The 25,488-nt window shown below is 38.3% G+C and overlaps 1 protein-coding gene across 2 annotated transcripts in view; it reads right to left on the minus strand.

Moving 5' to 3' along the window:
- MDFIC (MyoD family inhibitor domain containing) overlaps window positions 1-25,488 on the minus strand; it is a 98,389-nt gene that overhangs the window by 25,592 nt on the left and 47,309 nt on the right. For both annotated transcript variants that reach the window (XM_070787807.1, XM_070787806.1), the window contains exon 4: window positions 9,990-10,262. In XM_070787807.1, coding sequence (XP_070643908.1) covers window positions 9,990-10,262 — 273 coding nt within the window. The remainder of the gene's footprint in view (window positions 1-9,989; window positions 10,263-25,488) is intronic.

The raw sequence follows: 25,488 nt of genomic DNA on the forward strand, positions 1-25,488 counted from the left end.
CGGGGTACAGTCCTTGGGGTCACAAAGAGCCTGACATGACTTATAGCAACTAAATCACCACCACCAGACCACATTAAAACACAAATTTACTTTAAATACATTTTAAAGTTAAGCTACTGGATTCTGCAGTAATTTCTTTACTCATCTTTCCCACACTTTTCTTCTCTTTAGCTGTGTGTTTACTTGTTTGGGCTCCCCTGATAGCTCAGTTGGGAAAGAATCTACCTGCATTGCAGGAGACCTGGGTTCGATCCCTGGGTTGGGAAGATCCCCTGGAAAAGGGAAAGGCTACCCACTCCAGTATTCTGGCCTAGAGAATTCCACGGACTGTATAGACCACGGGGTTGCAAACAAGTCAGATATGACTGGGCGACTTTCACTCACTTGTTTATGTTCTGTCTTATTTCCTGTCCTATACTATGTGTAAAAGTTACAATTAAATTCAATTAAGGGCCTTATCAATCTAAATTATAAGAAGCTATTAATTTCCATCAGCTTGTGGTCTAAACACAAATCAGGAATTTGGAACTCAGATTCATAAATGTCTGCTGGGTCAGTGTCTTCCATTCAAATGCAATTAATACTTTTGGAATGAAGGAGGAGTGGGGACTTGAGTTAGATGCTTTTTGAGTAACTTTTAGGGGATAACTTGGTATGAAAGTGAAAGAAAGTGAAGTCGCTCAGTCGTGTCGGACTCTTTGCAACCCCATGGACTGTAGCCTCTGTAGCCATCTAACCAGGGTCCTCTGTCCATGGGATTTTCCAGGCAAGAATACTGGAGTGGGTTGCCATTTCCTTTTCCAGGGGATCTTCCCAATCCAGGGATTGAACCTGGGTCTCCCACATTGTGGGCATATGCTTTACCATCTGAGCCACCAGGAAAGCCCAAATTGGTATGAAGACATGATTAGAAAGCAGTTATCAATGATACTCCCATAAAGAGTGGAGTCACCTACATTAACAATTCAGTAAATGCTTCTCTGGTTGCTCAGTTCTCATGCATTGATAATGGATGTGTATTTACATAATCCGAACTCTAGATCTATAATGCAAACTCTAGATCTAAACACTAAATATCATTTATTTAAATGATATGCTGGCTTGTCAATAAAGTTATCATTATTACCTTCTTAAATCTTCAAACTTTCCCTCTCTCCTGGATCCTTTCCATCCAAATATAAACAGAAATCTTTTCCATCTTAAAACCTCTTTGGACATTGGCCTTTCTAGAGCTATTGTTATTAGTGTGTTTTATCACATTCCACAACCCGTATCATTCTGACTTCTCTACAAAAATGGCAAAAAAAAAAAAAAAAGAAAAACAAAAATGGCTCTTAATTAGGTCACCAAATGACATCCACACGGTTAAATTCAATAGAATCATCTCAATTCTCATCCGACTGAGGTGTCACAATAGCTGGTGCAAGCTTCTCCCTTGACTCAAAGCATTTATTCCCTGGTATCCAGGACACCACCCTCTCCAGTTTCCTGTGGACTCCTCTTGGCCAGATCATCTTCCTCTTCTTTTTGCTTTCTGACCTCTCCCCTAGGCTATCTTATCAGTGCCATAGCCACACTCTGACATCACTTTTAGAGAAAAGTCTGAACTTTCTATGGCATTGTCTCCCCAGTGCTCAAGCTAAACCCACTCTCCCATTCCACCAAGCTGGCTGGCCTCCAGTGATCCCTGAGTCACTCAGTTTTCAGTCATCTGACCTTTGCTCTTAAATCTCTACTTAAGAAATCCCATCCAGATGCATGGTTTCAAATATCTCCTCTAAGAGAACTAATAGAAATTAGTGTGCTTGCTTTTAACTCCTTCTCTGAAGTTCCAGTTATATATTTCCAAATGTTCTTGGATTGTATGTCATTATTTGAAACTGAACAGGTCTACAATTCATCTCATGGTCAGCCTCAAACTATATTCAGCTATTCTTCATGATTTCCTAAATTTCAGTTCCCTTTCTGAACTAACTGAACTAGACAATGAATGACAATCCTGATTAAAATGCATTAATCTGACTGCTACTCTAGTTCTGGGCCAGGACTCCTCGATACAATCCTGAAACCCTAAAGAAAACCTTCACTGCCCACACACGGCATGACTCTTGAGGTTGAAAATGGACTGAAATACAGGATAAGCCTGGCTGCTGCACTTAGCTGTTACTGTTTCACCTAATGAAAACATCATCTAAACTCACCATCAAAGAACAAATTAAAACCCTGATATATTAATAAGGTTATTAGGTTATTCAGTTCTTCTGTCCACTTAGCCTATTATTCTTTCCACTAAGCTGGGTTTCTAAATAGCCTCTTCACTCAGCTACCCCACACCCCAATGCTTCCCGGCCACTCTATCTGTATCTCCATTGTTTTATTTCCTCCTCACCCACCTCCTGTGTGAGTGCTGCTGCTGCTGCGAAGTCGCTTCAGTCATGTCCGACTCTGTGCGACCCCAGAGACGGCAGCCCACCCGTCTCTGTGATTCTCCAGGCAAGAACACTGGAGTGGGTTGCCATTTCCTTCTCCAATGCATGAAAGTGAAAAGTGAAAGTGAAGTCGCGTCTGACTCCTAGCGATCCCATGGACTGCAGCCTACCAGGCTCCTCCGTCCATGGGATTTTCCAGGCAGGAGTACTGGAGTGGGGTGCCATTGCTAAGCTAATTCAAATTCTTAGAGCAGTGGTCTAAGCTTGTGTACAAAACCAACCATAGGTGGAGTCCACACACAGTAGATAGCTGTCTATCTCTTCTTTCAGGTGTCAACTAGTATAAAAGAAGTTTTGAGGTGTTTCTGTTTCAAATCTCAAATTATATACTTTAGAACCTTGTAAAATCTTTGCCTTTCATTAAATGGATGGATATAACTTACTACAGATCATATATTACAAAGTGCTTTTCCTAAACTCAAAAGGAAGTGTATTTAAATATTTACCTTCAGCCCTAAAGTAACACCACTTATAATTTGATAGATGATTTTTTAAAGAACAGTTGACTTAATATTTCAAGTAAATAAGCAATGATTTATATGTACAGAATAATTTATACTTTGACATAGTCAACGCTGATCATACCTGTTCTCCATACACACATTCACACACTCTTCTTTGTATTACCGTTTCAATTAGCTTGCTGGGTGAGAAAAGAAAATTATTAAAATCCTATTTTCCAATGGACTGGCAAATATTGCATCAGAAAGCAGAATTCTAAACCTTTCTCCCACACAATTATTCTGACATGGAATGGAAGGCACTGTGCCTGAGAAAACAAAACAAAACATCATCCTAGCACATTAAGTATTTTGAGGAACACAGCAATATATCTTGCCAAAGTCACAGAAAATTTGTTTCTGGAGGCTCAGATTATAATGTTATAGTCAGATCATGAAGTCCTATTATTATCCTTCCACTAAAGTACTAGTACTTCTCGAAGTTTTTTTTTTTTTTTTTTTTGGCCTCTTTTAGCTCAAATATTTGCACTCCCTTCAATCTCCCCATTTCATCTCCCTTGAGGATTGCAGCGATTTCTGAGATATCAACTATGACGTCTGTGAAATGTTGAAGAGTAAGTGCCTGCGTTCTCCAATTTATGTCCCTTACTTGCTTCATCATTTACTAAATAGTTATGATAAGTCACATACCAGGCTCTGTGCTTGAAGCTAAAAGATGGATAAAACCAAGTCTTTGCCTTCAGTAAGATTACATTTTAGTGCAGAAAGAGTTAAACTCCAGTCTCATTTTGTATTTGGAAGACACTGTGGGGACCCAAAAGAAGAGTAATCAGCCCAAAATTGGGGCATCAGGAGATGATGCTTGAGTTCTGAAAAAAATATGGAGAGGTCATGAAGGCGAAGTAAGTTATAAGAAATATAAGGAAAAGTGGCAAAGTCAGTCAGCTATGTTGTTAAATGTGTGTGCTTGCAGTTGAAGGCACAATTTCAAGTGCAAGGAGAGAAGAGGAAGTGGTGAGGTCAAGGAAAGATATTTTTACCAGTGATTCTCAAGGAAGGAGGGGGTGGAACCTATTTGAATCACCTAGTGGGCTTTTCAAACTGACCTGCTCAATTGTGTACATCTCCTTTGAAGCCTGTGTGCCCCACCCAGACTGCCTCTCAGAGTCATGGCTATCCTCCTCCTACTCATGATCTGATGCAGGGGGAGATACACTGCAAAGGGGAGAAAGAAAAATCTAAACACAAGACAGAGAAAAGTCATAAAGGTAAGAAGTCAAGAGGCTAGTTTAAAGACAAGCAGAGGGTACCAGTAAAATGGGAGAGGACTGGGCTGAAGTCCATCCATATATGTCCAAAGCTTTCCTGAAGAACTTCTTAGCATTCCCAATTCACCAAGTCTATAACTAATTCCTCATTTTATCTATGGTAATAGTTCATTACTAAAATACAAAAAGATCATAAAGGTGATCAAAGTACAGATGCTTACTATATAGCAGTATTCTGGGTTTACATAATTGCAACTATGGAATTTCTGTATCATGGAGAGAAAAGAAATATAATGTTTCAAAAAAATATGCAATGGGCATAAAATGATACCCTTTAGAGAAATCATAAGTATCTGGCTACATTAGCACAACAGGGCTTCCCAGGCTGCCTATGGACTGATCCCTTCCAGTCTCACCTCTCCTAATTTGACTCCTCAGCAGCAAAGTACTTGATGGTTCTCTGAACAAAACACCTTATTTCACAGGCCCCCTTCAGTCTTTTTGAATGCCTCTTTCAACTCCCTTTCCTTCTGTTAACCTTCAGGTCTCCATCCAGGCATTACCTTGTCTAGAAAGCTGACACTGCTGACCCTTCCTTCCCTGTGTGCTCCTTCATGACAATGATGATAACAGCATCCAAGTACTTCATCCAGGCCAGGCTCTGTTATAACTCAAACTGAATGCAGTATCAACTCAAACACTCTTCCAACCATCCTATGATATAGGTGACTAATTTTATCCCTATTTTATAGTAAGCCACTGAGGTACAAAGAGGTTAAGTGACCTACTCAAGGACACATGATGAGCCACTAGTAAAGCCAATGTTTGAACTGAGCAGACTGGCTCTAGAGTTTGTGCTCTGACCACTAGGCTATGTGGCCTCTCTGATTTAAAACAAGACTGATCCTCAGTACTGCCATGCATATGATGCTCCTGACTCTTGTTCAACAGTTATACTCAATGAACTGCTGGGACTAGATATGCAATTTCTCTGTAAGTACTTAATCTATGTTTCAGGATGAAAGTGAAAAGTGTTCGTCACATCCAACTCTTTGTAACCCTATGGACAGTAGCCTGCCAGGCTCCTTTGTCTGTGGTATTTTCCAGGCAACGTACTGGAGTGGGTTGCCATGTCCTTCTCCAGGGGAATCTTCCCAAACCAGGGATTGAACCTGGGTTTCCTACACTGCAGGCAGATTTCTCTCTCTCTCTTTTTTTTTTTTAACCATTTGAGCCACAAGAGAAGCCCACTATGAAATATGTTAAATAGCAAATATCACTAAAAAGTATAAAATCTCCTCAAAGTATCTTTGTTGAAACTTAGTTTTTACAAAATCATAATAGCATCATTGGCACACGTGTTAGGATTTACTATTCCTATAAGGAAAAAATCATATTAGAGTCTAATGAAAGCTCTTAGCAATTTGAATATTATATGATACTAAATTATACTATAATTATTTCAAAGGTCAAGAATCTTAAACATGTCTTAAAAAATCTCTACCTGGGTGATGCAATCAAGAAATTGAAGTAATGTATGTATGAATATTTAATTATACAAACAAGTAGGAATCTACTAATTTAATAATATTCAAATAAAATATACAGTATTTCCCCACATGGGTATTTTTTTTTCCTCTATTGCATAAAAGGAACTTTTTAAAAGAACATATTTTAAATGAGTATGAGCACATATTTTACTTTCCAGTGCTAGTTTCATGGAGGTGGTTTGGAATAAAACATTGCATCACTTATTAACAATGAAGCTATTGTACTGGGCATGACTGTAAATTTAAGAAAAACATTTCGACTCAGACCCAGTCAAGCTTCTTCAGGAACTTACAGTCTAGCAGGGAAGGAAAATGGACACAGAACATAGGTACGAAAATTGCTTTTAAAATTTTAGTTGGAAGAGTTTAAAGGAGGCAAATGTATACTAATCACAAGATCCTTGCCTGACCCACAGCTGGGATGATATCAACATCCCATGTGATGCTGGAAAGGCCAGTAAATTACCTTTCTTCAGAGAACTTTAAGGCAACCTAACACAGTGGTGTCGAGGCTAGACCATGGAGCCAGAATGATCTAGGTGTGAATCTCATTTCTCTCATGCACTAATTGAGTTTGGTGCATTCACTTAGTGTCCTCATTTATAACTAGATAATTACATACAGTTCATAGAATTACAGCGCTGTTGGGAGGATTAAATGACTTCATGTGCATGAAGCAGGTAGAAAAGTTACGTAGATTAGAATAATCTATGGTACAAATCTTCGTAACTGAATCAACATAGCTTAAAAAGAGAACTCTGATGGAACCCATGTCGATTTGTCCTGAAGCCTTAAATAATCCACATTAAAGACATATGAAAAGATGTCACCAACTCACTGATGCAATTGTGAGGCTGAGTCAATCCTTACCTCTGTATAAGCAATGGGCTCACATCATAGCAGTGTTTCCCAAACTGTCGTCAAAGCAGCCCTTAATGAAACACTATGAAATAGCTATACATTTAATTTCATCATCTGAACCAGAAAAATGCCTCTCTGGTTATCACTGTTGTTTATGTGCAATACAAAAATCATAACCACAAACACTGTTTATCCAGAAAAAAAACAGATTGCCAGACCAGGCAAGGTTAAGTATTTTTGTGGTTTTCAGCAAATACCATTTTGCTACTTGTTTGCTCATTTTGCTGTAAGAATAGGCATTAACAATGTAAACTTAAAATTTTTTTTTAAATTTCTATCCATTTTTAATAGTATCACAAATCAGGCCTCTTCAAGACCTACTGTTCTCACATATAGGCCTCCAGAAATCCAAATGCTGTCACTGTTTAAAGAAACTCTTTACAGTAGCCCAGACTTGGAAGCAACCTCAGTGTCTATTGACAGATGAATGGATAAAGATGATGCTGTACATATATACAAAGGACTATTACTCAACAATAAAAAATAAATAATGCTATAAAAAGAATGAAATTATGGTATTCACAGAAACATAAATGGACCTAGAGATTCTCATACTATGTGAAGTCAGTCAGAAAGACAAATATCATGATACTGTTTATTATGTGGAAGCTCAGAAAATGATAGAAATTAACTTTATTTACAGAATAGAAATAGACTCACAGACTTTGAAAACAAACTTATGAATGTGGAAAGGAGGTGGGGGAAGGATAAATTAGGAAATCGGGATTAACATATGCACACTATATAAAAACAGGTAAATAGCACACAGAACTATACTCAATATCTTACAATATCCTATAATAGATAAAAATGTAAAAAAGAATATGTATATGTTTAAATGAATCTCTTTGCTATACACCTGAAACTAACACAACCCTGTAAATCAATTATATGTCAATATACTGAACTAAATTTTTTAAATTAAAAAAAATTTCTGCCATTGTTTTATTCCACAGACATTAGATTTCTGCTTACCATGATTCATATATTTTATACACCAAAAGACCTGCTCTGAGAACAAAGCAGCTCTGCTATAAAGCAAGCACCACAGAATCTTGGAACTGAAACTAACTTCTTTTTCAGTTTCTAACCAAAGCATTTTCTTTAAAAAAAAAAAGAAAAGTCCCAGAGAACAAACTTACCTTTAAAACTGAAGGCCAGAAGAAACAACAAAATTTGAAGGTATAACCTTAAATAGCAGCAAAAAGCAGGACAATGTCTATCTTTGAGAAAATATGAAATAGGACAATGGAATTTTCATCTTAATTCAAGTAATCACAAAGAAAGGTACTATCAGGTTAAATTGTATAGCAAAGCAGTGAAATAAGTGGGCAGGACATAGTAAAATATACTTAGACAATTCCATTGGTGTTTGCTGTTCCTCATTCCCCTAATCCAATATGGAACAGATTTTGTGATAAGAGAAGGATTACAAGGAACTTCGCTTATCCACACCTTTATCCACCCTTATCCACAGCAGCCATAAGGATGGGTGGGTGAGGGGGGAAGAGGAACATGAGAGGGGAAAAGCAGGAAGAGAGAGGGAGGGAGGGCAGAATTTTACTTCATTTATGTACTATTCCCTGGAGAAGGAAATGGCAACCCACTCTTGCCTGGAAAACCCCATGGATGGAGGAGCCTGGGAGGCTGCAGTCCATGGGGTCGCAAAGAGCTGGACATGACTGAGCGACTTCACTTCACTTCACTATGTACTATTGGTTTTCCTCTTTCTTCATATGTTAGTTACAAAGCTGCATTCTTCCATTAGAAATAAATTCAGAGATGGTATTAAAAAATAGGCAAAAATATGTAAAACTCCATAAGCTATTTCAAGTTGGACTGCCATGCAAATATTACCATTCTTTAAAATCAGTAAATATCAGATGGAAAATTAGAGGTTAGGAGCACAATAGGAAAAGTCAAATGTATAAAACAAGTAGATTTCAATTGCATTCAATTATTTCACCCAATCACCTAGAAGCAAAGATCCTCTAAAGAAAATTGCATTGCCTTCCCAACTCCTTAGAGAGCCAGTTTAGTTAACAGCCTACCTATGCTTCAGAGATGACCATGCAGCTTACATGTCAAACTCATTTTAAAGTGTCAATCATGTCCTTTTCAATCTAATTAGTTTGGAAAGTAGTGTCACTGACCTGGAACTATGCAGACCATTTATTATCATATCATTTGATCAACCTAACACTTTACCTCAGTTGAGTTTGAGACACCTGTAGCCAAAATGTAATATCCTTTCTCCCACTCATGACTAGTAACTCTCGATACAATTTCCTATTTACAACTCAATTTATCTCGATGAATAAGCATGGCCAACTTCACAGAAGCATCCCCAGAATTTCCTTTATTTAAAATTTCATGATAATTTAAATAGAAAAGTGAATAAGGAAAATATTTGTATTATATATATGTAAAATATATATATACACACACACACGTTTGTGTGTGTGTGTGTGTATAAGATTTGAGTTTTTGATACCAATGAACTGCTAAAAGGAGAAGAGAAAGAGCAGAGGAACATGCATATATGCTGAGAGAAATATGGGACCTTGAACTTGAGGGAAAGTGACTTTTTAACATAAATTCACAAGTCATTTTTATAAAAGGAGTTTGTAGGTTATAAACCCAATGCCATCAGATGGGCTTGTGTTATAATAAAGGAAAACTTTTCCTGCTTCATAGTATTTCATTAATGAGGTAATTGCTAATTCTTGAGAGGTCAGAGAACACTGCCCAGTGCCTCTAAGGGAGGATCTAGAGGCCAGACCACCATGAGCTTGGAACAAGGCAGAGCTGGGCGAGGGGCACTGCCTTTGACAGCACTGGCAACTGGAAGATGCTAGCCAGTCAAGCAAGAGTTCACCTAGCCCTTTCTCTGTCAAGAGCATGAAAATTACCAAATTTTTGCTTTAGTTTTGCCTATTTAAAAACTGAAAAATACAAGCAGGTATCTCAGAATCAGAGATTTACATACTGAATCAGGGACTGAAAAAATACATACAATCATATTCCACCAAAACATGGTATTCATATTTTTAAATGTGGTTTAAAAAGAAGTATAGCAGCTATATTTAAAGTTATGACTGTTCACTCCAGATTAAAGCAGGATGTCAGCTGCCAATGCTTCCGTTATAGCCTGGGCTTTCCTTTGGGGAAGTTGCATTTTACCAAAATTCCTGTTTGGAGTCAAAGTAACATTCTTCATACATTTGCTTGATTAAATAGTTCTTAGTGAATATGAGTTTACATCTGGTCAAGTAAAACATGCATATGCATCACACTTACCTTCCGGTGAAGAGCCTGTCTTTTGGGAAAAGACAGCATTTACTTTACTCTTCTTACTGATGTCACTGTTTACAGACAAGCTGGAGTGAATTTTTCTATGCATTTTTTGAGAAACGGGTGCTGAAAGTCTTCGATTCTCTGCAGATACGTGTTTGGCCCCGTGGTGGATTCCATTGCCATTGCTCAGACTTGGGTGGCCATTCTTTATCTTGCTTATTTCCTCCTCACTTTCCTGTGCTGCAGTTTGAAGCTGAGGCAAGCGCTGAGGTTGGGCTAAGTGAAAAAAAGAAAAACAGGAAATATTTATCCAGTTTAAAAAATGAGTATTTGAAAATAATCAAAATCCAATCAGTAACAGACTTTCTTGGGTTTCATCCATGATCCTAACGGGGGGTGGGGGAGGGACACGCAAATGAATACAGAGAAAGCATAATTAGGAAAAGAGAAATGGAAAGGGTTCATCAAGAGTAGCTTTACATAAGGGACACAAAAAGAAGAGGAAAAAACGGTGCTTCTTTTTTCTTTAAGTAAATTTAAGTTGGAAATCTGCAAAAGGTAATTCAAAACTCATTCAACAGCTAAGTCCCAGGTCCTATTTTGGGTGCTACAGACACTGCAGTATTATCTGAGTATCCCTGATTATGATAAACTACTCAACTGCCTTTTGAGATGAAAGGAAAGGAACAATGAATTCAAGCATCAAAGCTGGATAAGACAGTGTGTTATATTGTTTTCTTTTTAATTCCACTTTAAATTCTGAAGAAAATCTTTTCCATATATATATTTTTAATTTTAAAATAAACCATTTATGGAAACTTTGGAATAGAAGAGAACTTCCTTAATCTGATAGAACACATTTATCAAAATTTACAGTCAGTGCTGCAGAAGTGCTCCCATTTGGTCAGGACCAAGGAAAGAATGCCTACCTTTACCATCTTACGCGACACTACGCTGGCAAAAGCAATGAACACCGAAAAGAAAAAACATGTCTGAGTCCTGGAAAGAAGAAACATTTTTGAGATGGATACATAATTGAATATTCCAGGAGAAATCTAAGAGACTATACAGTCTGAAAAACTAAGAATTTAGTAAGATGTATACATGATAAACTATATTAAATTCAGTGAAGTTCTATAAGGCAACAGCAAGCAACTAGCAAAGATGCAAGAAGTGAACTCTTTACAGAAACAACAAAAGAAAACAAGCCAACAACAAACAAACAAACAAACAAAAAAAGCCTATAAGTATCTAGGAATTAAGCTAGGAAAAAGCGGGGAGAGACTCTATGGCAAAACTGACCAAACATAACTGACATTAAAAAAAAAAAACAACTAACAAATGAAAAGATTATAAGTATGTTAATTCTGGTAATATGGTAATTATCCCCAATTTATGTAATGCAATTCCCATAAAAATTCTAAAAGGCTTATTTGTGGAACCTGACAAACAGATCAAAAATTTTATAAGTAAGAGCAGTCAAGAATCACTAAGGAAATTTTAAGGAAGAAAAACAGGATTGTGGGATTTGACTTAGATAAAGTCTTACCTTGAAACTACAGTAACTAAAGTAAAAAGTGAAAGTGAAGTTGCTCAGTCACGTCCGACACTTTGCGACCCCATGGACTGTAGCCTACCAGGCTCCTCCGTCCATGGAATTTTCCAGGCAAGAATACTAGAGTGGGTTGCCATTTTCTTCCCCAGGGGATCTTCCCTACCCAGGGATCGAACCCTCGTCTCCCGCATTGCAGGCCATCTGAGCCACCAGGGAAGCCCAAATCATATAAATGGTTCATATATATCACTCAAATCTTTTTTTTTCTTTTTCGGCCACACAGCATGTGGGATTCTTGGTTCCCCAATCAGGGATTGAACGCACACCCACTGTGAAAGTCTTGGAGTCTTAACCACTGGACCACCAGTGACGGGGCTTTCCCAGTGGCTCAGCAGAGGGCCTGCCAATGCAGGAACGGTGAGTTCAATCCCTGGGTCAGGAAGATCCACTGGAGGAGGAAATGGCAACCCACTCCAGTATTCTGGCCTGGCGAATCCCATGGACAGAGGATCCTGGTGGGCTACAGTCCTTGGGGTCGCAGAGTCAGATACGACTGAATACACACGCACACACGGACTGAGACAGTATGGCATTGGTCCAGACACAGACATAAACCAATGGAACAGGAGAGCAAGTCACCAAAATACTTGTGTATGCAAATGCATCTGTCTCTGATACAAAGACATTTCAGATGTTTTCAATGTTTATAAATGAAGAATTTAAAAGAAAAATATAAAAATATTTTATTGGCATGACACTAAAAATGGAAAACTAATTTCTTTGGACAACACATCACAAAACAAGCATAGTGATGAGTGATCATCTATGCTGCCCAGCATTTCTAAAGATCCTCATGGATTTTGATAACTTCCTCTGACTCATCCCTATAGTCCTCGAGTTAGAAGGCACGTATGTAACTTACATTCTACCAAGCAGAAGCGCAACTCACATGCAGAAGTATGGATGCAAGATGGCAGCCACACCCGGGTGGTAGAGCCTCTCAGCAGAGACAGTAAAGAAGGCATGTGTAGATCTTGGCAGTGGGTGCAGTGTCTGGTGTCCACTTCCTAGCAGATCAGTGGGCAAAGCATGCAGTAGTAGTAAGTTTTTTCATTAGGAAAGCACCAATTTGGTGGGCGTGATCCTTGGCTGTAAAATTCCTGGGAGAGTCTATATGCAACTGATAAATATTTTCTATTTAAATTAGCTAAAATGGATTCTGGTTTTTGAAGCTCAGAGTCCTGATCTCCCCACCAAATGTTATCTATTTACATTGGTTAAGTAATGAATTCTTAAAATCAACATTTATCTTGCTGGTATAGGTCCTATGCAGAGTTATCAATCATAGAATTTCAGCAAAAAAACAGCAACAGCAAAAACCATTTGGTGTCAAATTGTACTATTTTATCATTTCCTGGAATTTCAAAATACAAAGCAGCTGTTTTAATTAGTCTTTTCTGTTTAAGATTATGAACAGTTATGAAATGTTAATTAAATCTGAATACTAGGAGGTCTTCGACTTAGAAATAAGTATAGCACACAACACTGTAACAGGTACACACAGAACTGATGATGGTGAAAATGGACTAATTATCTGTTATCTTGGGACTACCTAAGACTTCATAAATAGTTTTGACAAATTAGACAGGTCTTTAGCACACATTGTTTACTTCCATTCTTGTTCACATATGCTATGTCTCTTGAGGAAAAATATCTTAGCATACCAGACTACTTTATTCCTCATGAATGTACACATTGTAAGAAAAAAGTTTATTATTATTCTTTTACTTAACAAAAGCATCCTTTCATACCAAGTTTATTAATGTTAATACCCAATTTATAAAACTAATATATGAACTCTTAATCAGTTTTTTAGTGACAAAGGAGAATAATTATCTAAACATTTAATACTTGGGAATAGCACAGAGTAATGGCTGTAAAATTTATCAAAATGTTTTGTTTTCCTCCTAATTTCTGATGCAAAGAAAAAAAGAAGAAAATGGTTACTTCTCTGCTTAGCAACTATATATGTCCTTCTCAAGGCTAAAATTGACAATCAAGGCTTGTGCAAAAGGAGATCTATTTCTTATGGGTGTGCAATCATTTGATCTAGAGATTAATTTGCTGCTCCTGTAACTTCTTGTATCAACTAGAATGACATCCTAATGACTGCTATTGAACATAGAACCAGTTATGCATATGTATTTAACGGGATGCCAAAGAAGATAGTTAAACCTAATTTGGTGTTCTTTTCAAAGCTCTTTCCAGTAATCTCACCAAATGAATGGAATGTTTTGGACCACTTCTTCTCTGAAAAGAATAATTCAAGCAATTGAGAGCTGGGTTAAGTTGAAATGTTATTGACCAATGCTGTGCAGACTTATCAATAAAAAAATGCCCTGTCATATTCCATAATCCAAAATCAATTTATAATTATTATGTAACAAGCATTGCCTATAAATAAAAATAAAGGTGGTAAAAGATAATCAGGTCTTGCCAGCAAATTCTAAAACCGACAGATCTGACCTATTCCTACCATCAAAATTGACTATTTGCAAATTACTGTATATGGTCAGAGTGACATTCAAACATATTCTTAATGATTTATCTACATTTCAGTCCTCAAAATTGTATCTATTTCTGTTGGCAGGTAAATGATGGTACATTCATTTTTGTTTCACTGCCACCTAATTTTTAGTATAGTTTGTATTATGGTCAATAACCAAGTATTCCTTTTTCACTCCAATTTCTTAACATTGTGATTTTGTCAGATGCAAGCAAATATAAGCAAATCAAAATTGGATAAAACCTAGATATATGAGTTATATTAACAGACATTCAACTTCACTGATGCTTTTTCAGAGATGTGACTTAAATCTTACAGTAAATGTACAACTAAAACCAAATCAGAAACATGATTGCATTCTTGAATACAGAACAAAAACGTCTGACTGATTAAACCATAACTACTTAGCTTTAAATAGATTTTTTTCCCTTACTGTGTAAAAGTTGTGTATGGCTTTAAAAGAAAAAAACAGCACACTAATATGGGAAGGACACAATGCTTCTTAAACACAAGTGATGCCTAGGGACCGTCGCGCTCCCTTTAATGATCCACTGCTCTCATTCAGCTGTCTTTCTTTTTTCAAATCTTTACATATGTGACAGCTCTCAAAAGTAGACCCTAGACCATCTGGCATTTTCAGAGGTGGAACTTGTGCAAATTCAGCTCTATTGGGAGTGCACTGCTATCTTCCGCCTGCGTTATAAAGGGACAATAGAATGGAGAACTTATGAGTTGTTTTCAATTATTCATTTTTTTGCCTGTATATTCAAGAAATTTTACAAACTCTGCATTTTGTACTACATAATCACATGCCGGTAAAGGTACAAAGAAACTTTTTGACACCTCTTTTCTACAGAAAGCTGGCATTTTGTTTGATATGTGAACATTCAGCATCTGTTATATCATTCTAAACAGGATGGGTGCTTCCACAAAAGACCCCATTTTAAACTTACTCTATATGAGCAAAAAAAAAAAAATGTATTCTTGAGATTCGGTAACGAATGCAATACACATCAAAATTTCAAATACCAGTTATTTGAACATTCAGCATCTCCAAACCTGGATAGCATTGGTCACCTGCTTACCATATGTGTAAAGATTTTTTAAAAAATCATTTCTCACACAATGCAGCATGATTGTAATTTTAACATCCATGATGAATAGTTACAAATGTCTTAAGAAATACTATGCTTTCTAGGTTCAAATATTTTCAATCAGGAAGGAAACCGATAGAATTAGATCTAGTGATTTTCAATAAGAATAATAAGTATGGGAGTAATGAGTCAATAGCATGAACTTCTTTTGATAATTTAAAAAAAAACTGGGTGATACTGGAGCTAGTAATAACTATACTTGAGACTGCAGCTGCTGGAGGAGCAATATAAAGCAACGTTCTGCTATAACATATAATCTATTAGCATGTGCAAGTCATCTTCAGTTGCTGGTCTCTTTACACAAGTCAGATTTAATAAAATTACAAAAGAATTCTCATGCCATTTAGTCAGTTTAAATGGCTGTTGCACATATCCAAAAAAAAAAAAAAAAAAAAAACCACCTGAATTAAACGCTTAGGATTTAAAATTGTCAGTAACAAAATGATCAAAATAGAAAACGGAGAATAGAATGTGGAAGGGGGAAACTGACTTGGTATAAACCGAATTTACTCTTCCTAGGGATAGTTACAAAGCTTTTGTTGGGTCCCCAGTACTATGCTACTCCTTGGTAACTATGAGACAGACAAAGAGACACCCACCCACCCACCCCCCAACACACACACATACACATGTAGACTTTATATATACTTATAACAAAATAGCATTTTATTAAATATACATAAAATATACATCTACATACAATAATAGGTTTAAAAGTTATTCATTTCAATATGCACTAATAGGACTAAACTATATTATTGATACTTATTGTTTTAATGTAAATTTAGGCTAAAATCAACTAAAATAAATGTGCTATTAGACAACTTGAATCAGCATGAAACAAACTTTTCTCAGTGTACAGACCCAGCATTCTAACACACAGTCTGGAAGCTCCTGGCAATTTCTGTTCCCTTAGTTCCCCTCCAAAGGCCTTCTGAAATTTATTTCTCTCTCAAGCTTCTAAACTTTTCCATCACATCTTTTCCATCTTCATTTTACTTAATGTGTATACTAACATATTGAGATATATTTTGGAATTATAATTTTTTTTAGAATCTTGACCATTTAAGAGTCCCAATTAAATCCTGTGCTTATGTGACTGGGATATCACAGGATAGAGGGGATTGTTCTTTGATGCTCTCATATAGAGTAGCAATTTTAACAGTGATTCCTTTTTAATTATTGCAAAATAAATCATCAAATGTCAGGGGTTGGAGGTACTTCTTCCCCAAACAAAAGAATACAACTTTTAGAAGTCTGGAGAATTGAGCACTTTTCTCCATTGCACAAAGAACATTTAGGAAGTACTTGAACATCTTTAAGTATAGTCTGGAAGAGGGTGACTGCTAGCTGTTTCCCGGATCCATCCTCCCCATCTTTCCCGGCTATGGCGCTAACCCATTTCCCAGCATTCCTTGCAGTTTGTTTCAGCCACGTGACCGTGTTTGCTCTGAAGGGCTGAAGAGAAGAATTTATTTCTGTCACTTCTAGGCCTAGACCTTACAACTTGGGTATGTCCTCCTTATGCTTCTTTTTCCTTGCACTTGGCAGCAACCCAGCTTTGACCACGGCTGAGGGAAATACCTTAAGGGATATTGGAGAAACCAAACAGCAAGAATCTGCATGGCAGCAGAGGAGAGCCTCTTACTGACCTGGAATGCTCATCTCATGCTGTTACATAAGAAATAAACTTGAATTTAGCCATGGGATTAATGCTGCGACTCATGATAAAACATAGCTTCTACCAATGCCTATGAACAACTACGTAAAGTACATCTACATATAATATACATAAACTGTCCCTAGCCCCAAAGATCCAAAAGACATCATACTTCACTAGCGAAAAAGAAGCAAAACAATCTAATAGTAGTGGAAAGACCACTGCTGAATACATAGACTCTGCTGGATCTTAGAAAGCAACTGCTCAACTTTATAAGGTGGGAGCCAGTTATCACTGAGGGATAATCATGCATGCTGTGATTCTGTAGGCAAAGTATCCCAGCCTTACTCCACCACTCTAGCACAGTGATACAACTCTGTCAAATTCTACCTTTACCATGGCTAGAAGGAAATCCAGCAGGGTGACCAACCATCCCAGCTTGCTCAGGACTGAAGGAGGTGCTGGAAGGCAGAACTAATGGTTTTAGAACTAGGACAGTCCCAGGCAAACTGGGACCAGTCAGTCACCTTAATATCAGGAGCAATTTGTACACAAGTATTTTCTTCAACAAGATACTAGCAACAACAATAGTGGGAAGTGTGTACGCTTTGACAAACAAGACCCACTAAGGTTTGAATTTTGGAGCCAGTATTTCCTGGTTCTCTGAGCTTGAGAAAATTACTGCATCCCCCTGGGCAGTAGGATGTTCACTGCCAAAATGAGAGGAGATGATAGATCTCATGGACCTGGAAGGGTTTGTCTTCCCAGTTCCACCCTACTGATCTCTCCCTCCTCACTCTCCCCTACTTAACCCACACCCCATTTGATTCTGATTTATTAGTTGGCTTTTATTTTTTATTCTGTGTTACCAGATACTTTCCTCCCTTATAAGTCAACCCCAAACCTTCTTGTAAATAAGCAGATTTCAAATAAATGTACAGAGAAATAAATTTAAAAAATAAAGACCATTAGCAAAAGTGATCTACATTTTCTTTTTAATATCTTCATGTATTACAGAAAAGTCCCCAGGGAGTACACCAAAGAATAATACAAATCTTTATTACATCCCCTCCAAGTGGAGCTTTTGTTGCATCATGTTTTTATCCTCAAATGGATGACAAATTTGGCTTCACTTCATGCCAGCCTTTGAATATCATAGTTTTTACTTAACTTACCTGGATAAGAGGAGCCCATCACCCATACATTTGAGAATAGACTATTTTCAGTTTAAGTTAGCAGGTTTCATTATGGATTGCTGTCTGCAAGCTTCATTTATTAAAAGAACATATTGTCCACCTATATAATCCCATAGTGAAGACGGGGCCTCTGGTTGCTGTGGTCTCCTTTGTTCTCTGACTCAATAGGTATTTTCCATCATTTGATTTAACTGATAAAGTGACCTCTGCTTATAAGGATTTATAATTCTATGTGTGTGTGTGCTAATCGCTCAGTTGTATCCGACTCTTGCAACCCCATGGACTGTAGCTTCCTAGGCTCCTCTGTCCATAGGGATTCTCCAAGCAAGAATACTGCAGTGGGTTGCCATTTCTTTCTCCAGTTATAATTGTATAGTAAACATATACATAAATATGTTAATATTTTACAGAGAATAAATAGCCTAAACAGTGCTTTCTGTATGCCTGAAAACACATTAATAAAAAGATAGCACAATCCAAAAATCTATTTTACCTAAGGCCATGGCAACCCACTCCAGTATCCTTGCCTGGAGAATCCCACGGACAAAGGAGCCTGGTAGGCTACAGTCATGGGGTCGCCAAGAGTCGGACGTGACTGAGCGACTCACACACACACACACACATATATACATATACATGGAATACGTTTAGGTACAAAGGGATTTCCTTTGTGTGTTTTATTTTAAGATCAATTAGTGGGCAAGCAGAAGTTTGAAAAGTCCTACTGTTATCATGTTATGTTTCAACAAATAGAAGTTTTTTTCTCAAAATTCTCAAAACAATAGTAAGTTAGGAAGTATCAGGTAGTTACACCTCACTTCAAAAGTCATACCATTAATTAAACATTTTATTGACCTTGCTAGTATTTCACCATGAGGCTTATAGGGAAAGATTTTTAAAACTATTATTTGTTTTTAGAAGTAATCACTTTAAAATCACCTGATTTTCTATCACAAAGGGATAGAACATATCAAATATTATCTTTTCAAATAACATATCAAAAACACTTAGCCAAGTTAGCATTTACAAACATTAGGCAGCATATACAAAAGTAAAATTAGGGTGGATGGCACCTAAAAAAGCATATACTGAAAATTCCAAATATCTGAAATTTTCAGATTCATCCAGTCTTTACATACTGATTGCAGCTTTGAAGGACCACAAAGCATATCAGAAGACATCCCATTACGAAGCATGCAATACTCTTAGGTTTCAACTTAACATACACATTGAGATATCTAGATAGGTGCAGAAGTGCTTTCTGGCATAGGTCCTAGACCCAGTCTGCTACTGGGTGCGTTTAGTCCTCCTCATGTGATAAGGGAGAGGACACAATGGTTAGATAGCATCACTGACTCAGTGGATATGAATCTGAGCAAACACTAGGAGACTGTCAAGGACAGAGGTACCTGGCATGCTACAGTTCATGAGGACACAACTTAGTAACTGAACAACAAATATGATAAGGCTCTCTGGTAAGGCACAATACAAGTCAAAAATCCTAAGATGGAGGACTCTGATCTAATATAAAAACCTGCATCAGGAGTAGCATCAATTACTAATTGGCAATTACCAAGAGCATTGCCAAGGATTCAACAACAATGGCATTTGCCATCTGCCTCTATGGAGACTGAAGCCTGTGCTGCTATTGCCATTGAACTTCAACAACCCCTGAAGGAGTTTAGGGTGGAGTGAGGTACTCTGAAAATACATACCCATCTGATTGCAGAGTTCCAAAGAATAGCAAGGAGAGATAAGAAAGCCTTCTTCAGGGATCAATAAAAAGAAATAGAGGAAAACAATAGAATGGGAAAGACTAGAGATCTCTTCAAGAAAATTAGAGATACCAAGGGAACATTTCATGCACAGATGGGCACAATAAAGGACAGAAATGGTACGGACCTAACAGAAGCAGAAGATATTAAGAAGAGGTGGCAAGAATACACAGAAGAACTGTACAAAAAATATCTACATTACCCAGATAACTATGATGGTGTGATCACTCACCTTGAGCCAGACATCCCAGAATGCGAAAGCAAGTGGGCTTTAGGAAGCATCACTACGAATGATGCTAGTGGAGGTGATGGAATTCCAGTTGAGCTTTTTCAAATCCTAAAAGATGATGCTGTGAAAGTGTTACACTTGATATTGGTTGGTTGTTGGTTCAGTCACTAAGTCGTGTTGGACTCTTGTGACCCCATGGACTGTAGCCTGCCAGGCTCCTCTGTCCATTGGATTTTCCAGGCAAGAATAATGGAGTGGGATGTCATTTCCTTCTCCAGGGAATCTTACCGGCCAAGGGATTGAACCCAGGTCTCCTGTCTAGCAGGCAGATTGTTTACCAACTGAGCTACAATGGGAAGCCCACTCAGTAGGCCAGTAAATTTGGAAAACTCAGCAGTGGCCAAGGACCGGAAAAGGTCAGTTTTCATTCCAATCCCAAAGTAAGGCAATGTGAAAGAATGCTCAAACTACCATACAATTGCACTCATCTCACACGCTAGTAAAGTAATGCTCAAAATTCTCCAAGCCAGGCTTCAACAGTATGTGAACCACGAACTTCCAGATGTTCAAGGTTGATTTAGAAAAGGCAGAGGAACCGGAGATCAAATTGCCAACATCTGTTGGATAATAGAAAAAGCAAGAACTAGAGTTTCAGAAAAACATCTACTTCTGCTTTATTGACTACTCTAAAGCCTTTGACTGTGTGGATCACAACAAACTGGAAAATTCATAAAGAGATGGGAATACCAGAAGACCTTACCTGCCTCCTGAGAAACCTGATTGCAGGTCAAGAAGCAACACGTAGAACCAGACATGGAACAAAGGCCTGGTTCAAAATTGGGAAAGGGGTATGTCAAGGCTATATATTGTCACCCTGTTTATTTAACTTATATGCAGAGTATATCATGCAAAATGTCAGATGAAATGTGCTGGATGAAGCACAAGCTGAAATCAGAATTGCTGGGAGAAATATTAATAACCTCATATACAGATGATACCACCCACATGGCAGAAAGCAAAGAACAACTAAAGAGCCTCTTGATGAAAGTGAAAGAGGAGAGTGAAAAAGTTGGCTTAAGACTCAACAAAAACTTCTTTGTTAGTCATGAGGATCTGATGTCACCATGATCTAAATCAAATCCCTTATGATTATATGCAGTGTAAGTGACAAATAAATTGAAGGGATTAGATCTGAAAGACAGAGTTCCTGAAGAACTCTGTAAGGAGGTTTGTAACACTGTATAGGAGGCAGTGAGTGATCAAAACCATCCCAAAGAGGGGAAAAAATTGCAAAAAGGCAAAATGGTTGTCTGAGGAGGCCTTATAAATAGCTGAGAAAAAAAGTGAAAGGCAAAGGAGAAAAGAAAAGATACACCCATCTGAATGCAGAGTTCCAAAGATTAGTAAGGAGAGATAAGAAAGCCTGCCTTAATGATCAATTTAAAGGAATAGAGGAAAACAATAGAATGGGAAAAACTAGAGATCTCTTCAAGAAAATTAAATACACCAAAGGAACACTTCATGCAAAGATGGGCATAATAAAGGACAGAAATGGTATGGATCTAACAGAAGCAGAAGATATTAAGAAGAGGTGGCAAGAATACATAGAAGAATTATACAAAACAGATCTTAATGACCTGGATAAACATGATGGTGTGATCAATCACTTCGAGCCAGACACCCTGAAGTGTGATGTCAAGTGGGCCATAGAAAGCATCACTAGGAACAAAGCTAGTAGAAGTGATGGAATTGCAGCCAAGCTATTTCAAATCCTAAAAGATGGTGCTGTTAAGCTGCTACACTTAATATGCCAGCAAATTTGGAAAACTCAGAAGTGGCCACAGGACTGGAAGAGGTCAGTTCTCATTCCAATCCCAAAGAAAGGCAATGCCAAAGAATGTTCAAACTACCGCACAACTGCACTCATTTCATATGCTAGCAAGACCATGATCAAAATACCCCAAGGTAGGCTTCAACAGTACGTGAACCATGAACCTCCAGATGTACAAGCTGGATTTATAAAGGCAGAGGATCCAGAGATCAAATTCCCAACATCTGTTGGATCATTAGAAAAGTAAGAGAATTCCATAGAAATATCTACTTCTGTTTTATTGACTACTCTAAAGCCTTTGACTGTGTGGATCATAGCAACACATTGGAAAATTCTTAAAGAGAATGGAATACCAGGCCACTTTACCTGCCTCCTGAGAATCCTGTATGCAGGTCAAGAAGAAACAGTTAGAAGCAGACATGGAATGATGGCCTGGTTCAAAATTGGGAAAGGGGTACATCAAAGCTGTATATTGTCACCCTGCTTATTTAACTTTTTATTCAGCTTATATCATGTGAAATGCCAGTCTGCATGAAGCACAGCTGTAATAAGACTGGCAGGAGAAATATCAATAACCTCATATATGCAGATGGTACCACTTTAATGGCAGAAAGGGAAGAGGAACTAAATAGCCTCTTGATGAGGTTGAAAGAAGAGAGTGAAAAAGCTGGTTTAAAACTCAACATTCAAAAAAATGAAGATCATGACATTCAGTCTCATCACTTCATAGCAAATAATTGGGGAAACAATGGAAACAGTGACAGACTTTATTTTCTTGGGCTCCAAAATCATTACAGATGGTGACTGCAGCCATGAAATTAAAACACACTTGTTTCTTGGAAGAAAAACTATGACAAACCTAGACAGTGTATTACAAAGCAGAGACATTGCTTTGCTGACAAAGATCTGTATAGTCAAATATATGGTTTTTCCAGGTTTCATGTAAGGATATAAGAGTTGGACCATAAAGAAAGCTGAGCTCTGAAGAATTGATACCTTTGAACTGTAGTGCTGGAAAAGACTCTTGAGAGTCCCTTGGCCTGCAAGATCAAACCAGTCAATCCTAATAAAAATCAGTCCTGAATATTCATTGGAAACACTGATGCTGAAGCTGAAACTCCAATACTTTGGCTACATGATGGGAAGAGCTGACTCACTGGAAAAGACCCTGATGCTGGTAAAGACTGAAGGCAGGAGGAGAAGGGACCGACAGAGGATGAGGTTGGATGGCATCACTGACTCAATGGAAATGAGTTTGAGCAAACTCAGGGAGATGGTGAAGGACAGGGAAGCCTGGCATGCTGCAGTCCATGGGGTCACAAAGAGTCGGACACACTGAACAACTGAACAACCATCCTAGCTGGAATGTCAGTAGTCAATACAAAACAGTAGCAAAATGGCTAGTTAAAATAAGCAGTCTGCAGTCCTTGGGGCTCAGAGTACCTGCAAAGGAAGGCTGGAGCTTTAGGGGACTTGCAGAAATCTACCCATATATTGGTATTTTGGAGTTCTCCTGGCTTTTGGTAGCTGCTGCAAGAAAACAACAAACTCCATCTAACTGGCCAACATGAAAGTCAACTAGAAAAAGCAGACAGTTTTATTAAAGAAAGCTTTTTTACCTGCAAGCAATACAGCCAAACCCAGGAACACACAAATAAATCAGGTATCCTATAAATCGAAACAGACACTCCCTTCAATAGAGACAAATTTCAAAAAGCCTTCCTTGCCTGAGAGCAAGCCTTGGTGAGTAGAGCAAGGGCTAGATTTCAGCCCTCATTTGCCTTTGTGCAACTCACAAATGTAAAACCGTAAGAAACAGTCTGGTAGCCAGTAATGGTTAGACTGCTGAAGTTCAGATCTCTTATCTGAACTTCAGCAGCCATATTATTTGTGCCAGTATGAATGCAGGGTGCTGATCAGGTAAATGTGATGTGCTGGAAAATGAAATGAGGGGATATTAGGGGTGCAGGAGTGGCAGGAGCCTGAACCTCCAGGCTCTCTCAAGTGCCTCTCCCTCATACTCAGCAGTTCCCATGACTCACTCCCAAGGGATACAAGCTGGGGAAGGAACCTGAGGAAGCATATGACCTGGGTCAAGCTTCACCACCCGCAGAAGAAGAGCAAGTGACAGGAAGCCATTAAATCAAGACCAAAGGAAACAGAGGGATCCCTGAATCCTGAAACAAAAGTGGCAAGTCAAGGGACCAGAGTCAAACTATTTGACACATAACTTTTGTACCAGTTACCAGAAAATAAAGCATGCCACAACCACCTCTAAAGGAAAAAAGGGGGGGTGGGGGTGGGGTATATTCATAAGCAACCAACAAAGATCTTAAAGAAGTTATGTAGCTAGGGGGAAAAAAAAAAAAATTCCTAGTCCAGCAAATAAAGAATTATGACTGTTCCACCTTAAGACAATCCCTGATGCTACCATTAAGAAAAGAACTGCTAAGGCCCCTGCAAGGGAATCCTCCCCAAAGCCCTTCTCAGAGATGGCCATGAAGGACACTCAATAAGGGGAAATTTCTGAGCAGAGAATCCTCAGGTAAACACAGCCACTGGCCACAGAAGCCAGGCCAAGGTTAGGGAAGAAACTTAACAAAGATGCTTATGATAGTTCTGGGCTTTCCAGATGGTGCTAGTGGTAAAGAACCCACCTGCCAGTGAAGGAGACCTAAGAGACCTGGGTTCGATCCCTGAGTCAGGAACATCCCCTGGAGAAGGAAAATGGCGACCCACTCCAGTATTCTTGCCTGGAGAATTCCATAGACAGAGAAGCCCGTGGGCTACAGTCCATGGGGTCGCAGAGTCGGACACAACTGAAGCAACTTAGAACGCACATGATAGTCCCTGGCCACAGCATCTTCTGGACTATCCTGCACCAGGGTGATAGGGACACTCCCTAGACCAATCCTGTACTTAAGTTTACAGAGCAGCTATCCTATACTTCCTTCACCATTATACAGTCAGATATGTTTTAGGCCATAATTTCCAAGAACATGAGCCACTACACCCAGATTTGATTGAGATCAGATTTCGTGAGGAGGAATCTTTCCTGGGAGGAATAAAGATCACCCAGAAGTCTGTGGAATAATGACCGTATGACACTAGCTCTAGATGTATCATAGGAATGTGACTTGTCTCTCATTAGGGACAGGCAGAGTACACAGTTTGTTCAAAAGAAAACTGGATCTCATTAGGTAGGAATATTTTGAAGTGATATGTAGGGAACAAAATGTATCTGTGTAGACATACAGAGAAATGGGTGCCAGTCAGCCAGGGACTGGACCATTGTAGATACCTATTCTTGGTCCACCCAACATCATCCCCTTTATTCTGGTGGTTGTGTAGGTAATAATGAGAACAGAACCTCCATTTGCTGACAAGAGCCCTTCTAAAATTAGTACTTGCAGTTACATAGGTTTTGCATGCAGAGCTGGACAACTTTAGGCATTTGCTGACTTGCCTTTGATTACATAGCAAGTGCCTTAAGGACAAGATTCTGTCTTCTCAGAGTTCCATCAACCTTATCAGGG

Source organism: Bos indicus, chromosome 4 (genome assembly GCF_029378745.1).
Source record: "Bos indicus isolate NIAB-ARS_2022 breed Sahiwal x Tharparkar chromosome 4, NIAB-ARS_B.indTharparkar_mat_pri_1.0, whole genome shotgun sequence".
Taxonomy (NCBI): Eukaryota; Metazoa; Chordata; class Mammalia; order Artiodactyla; family Bovidae; genus Bos; species Bos indicus.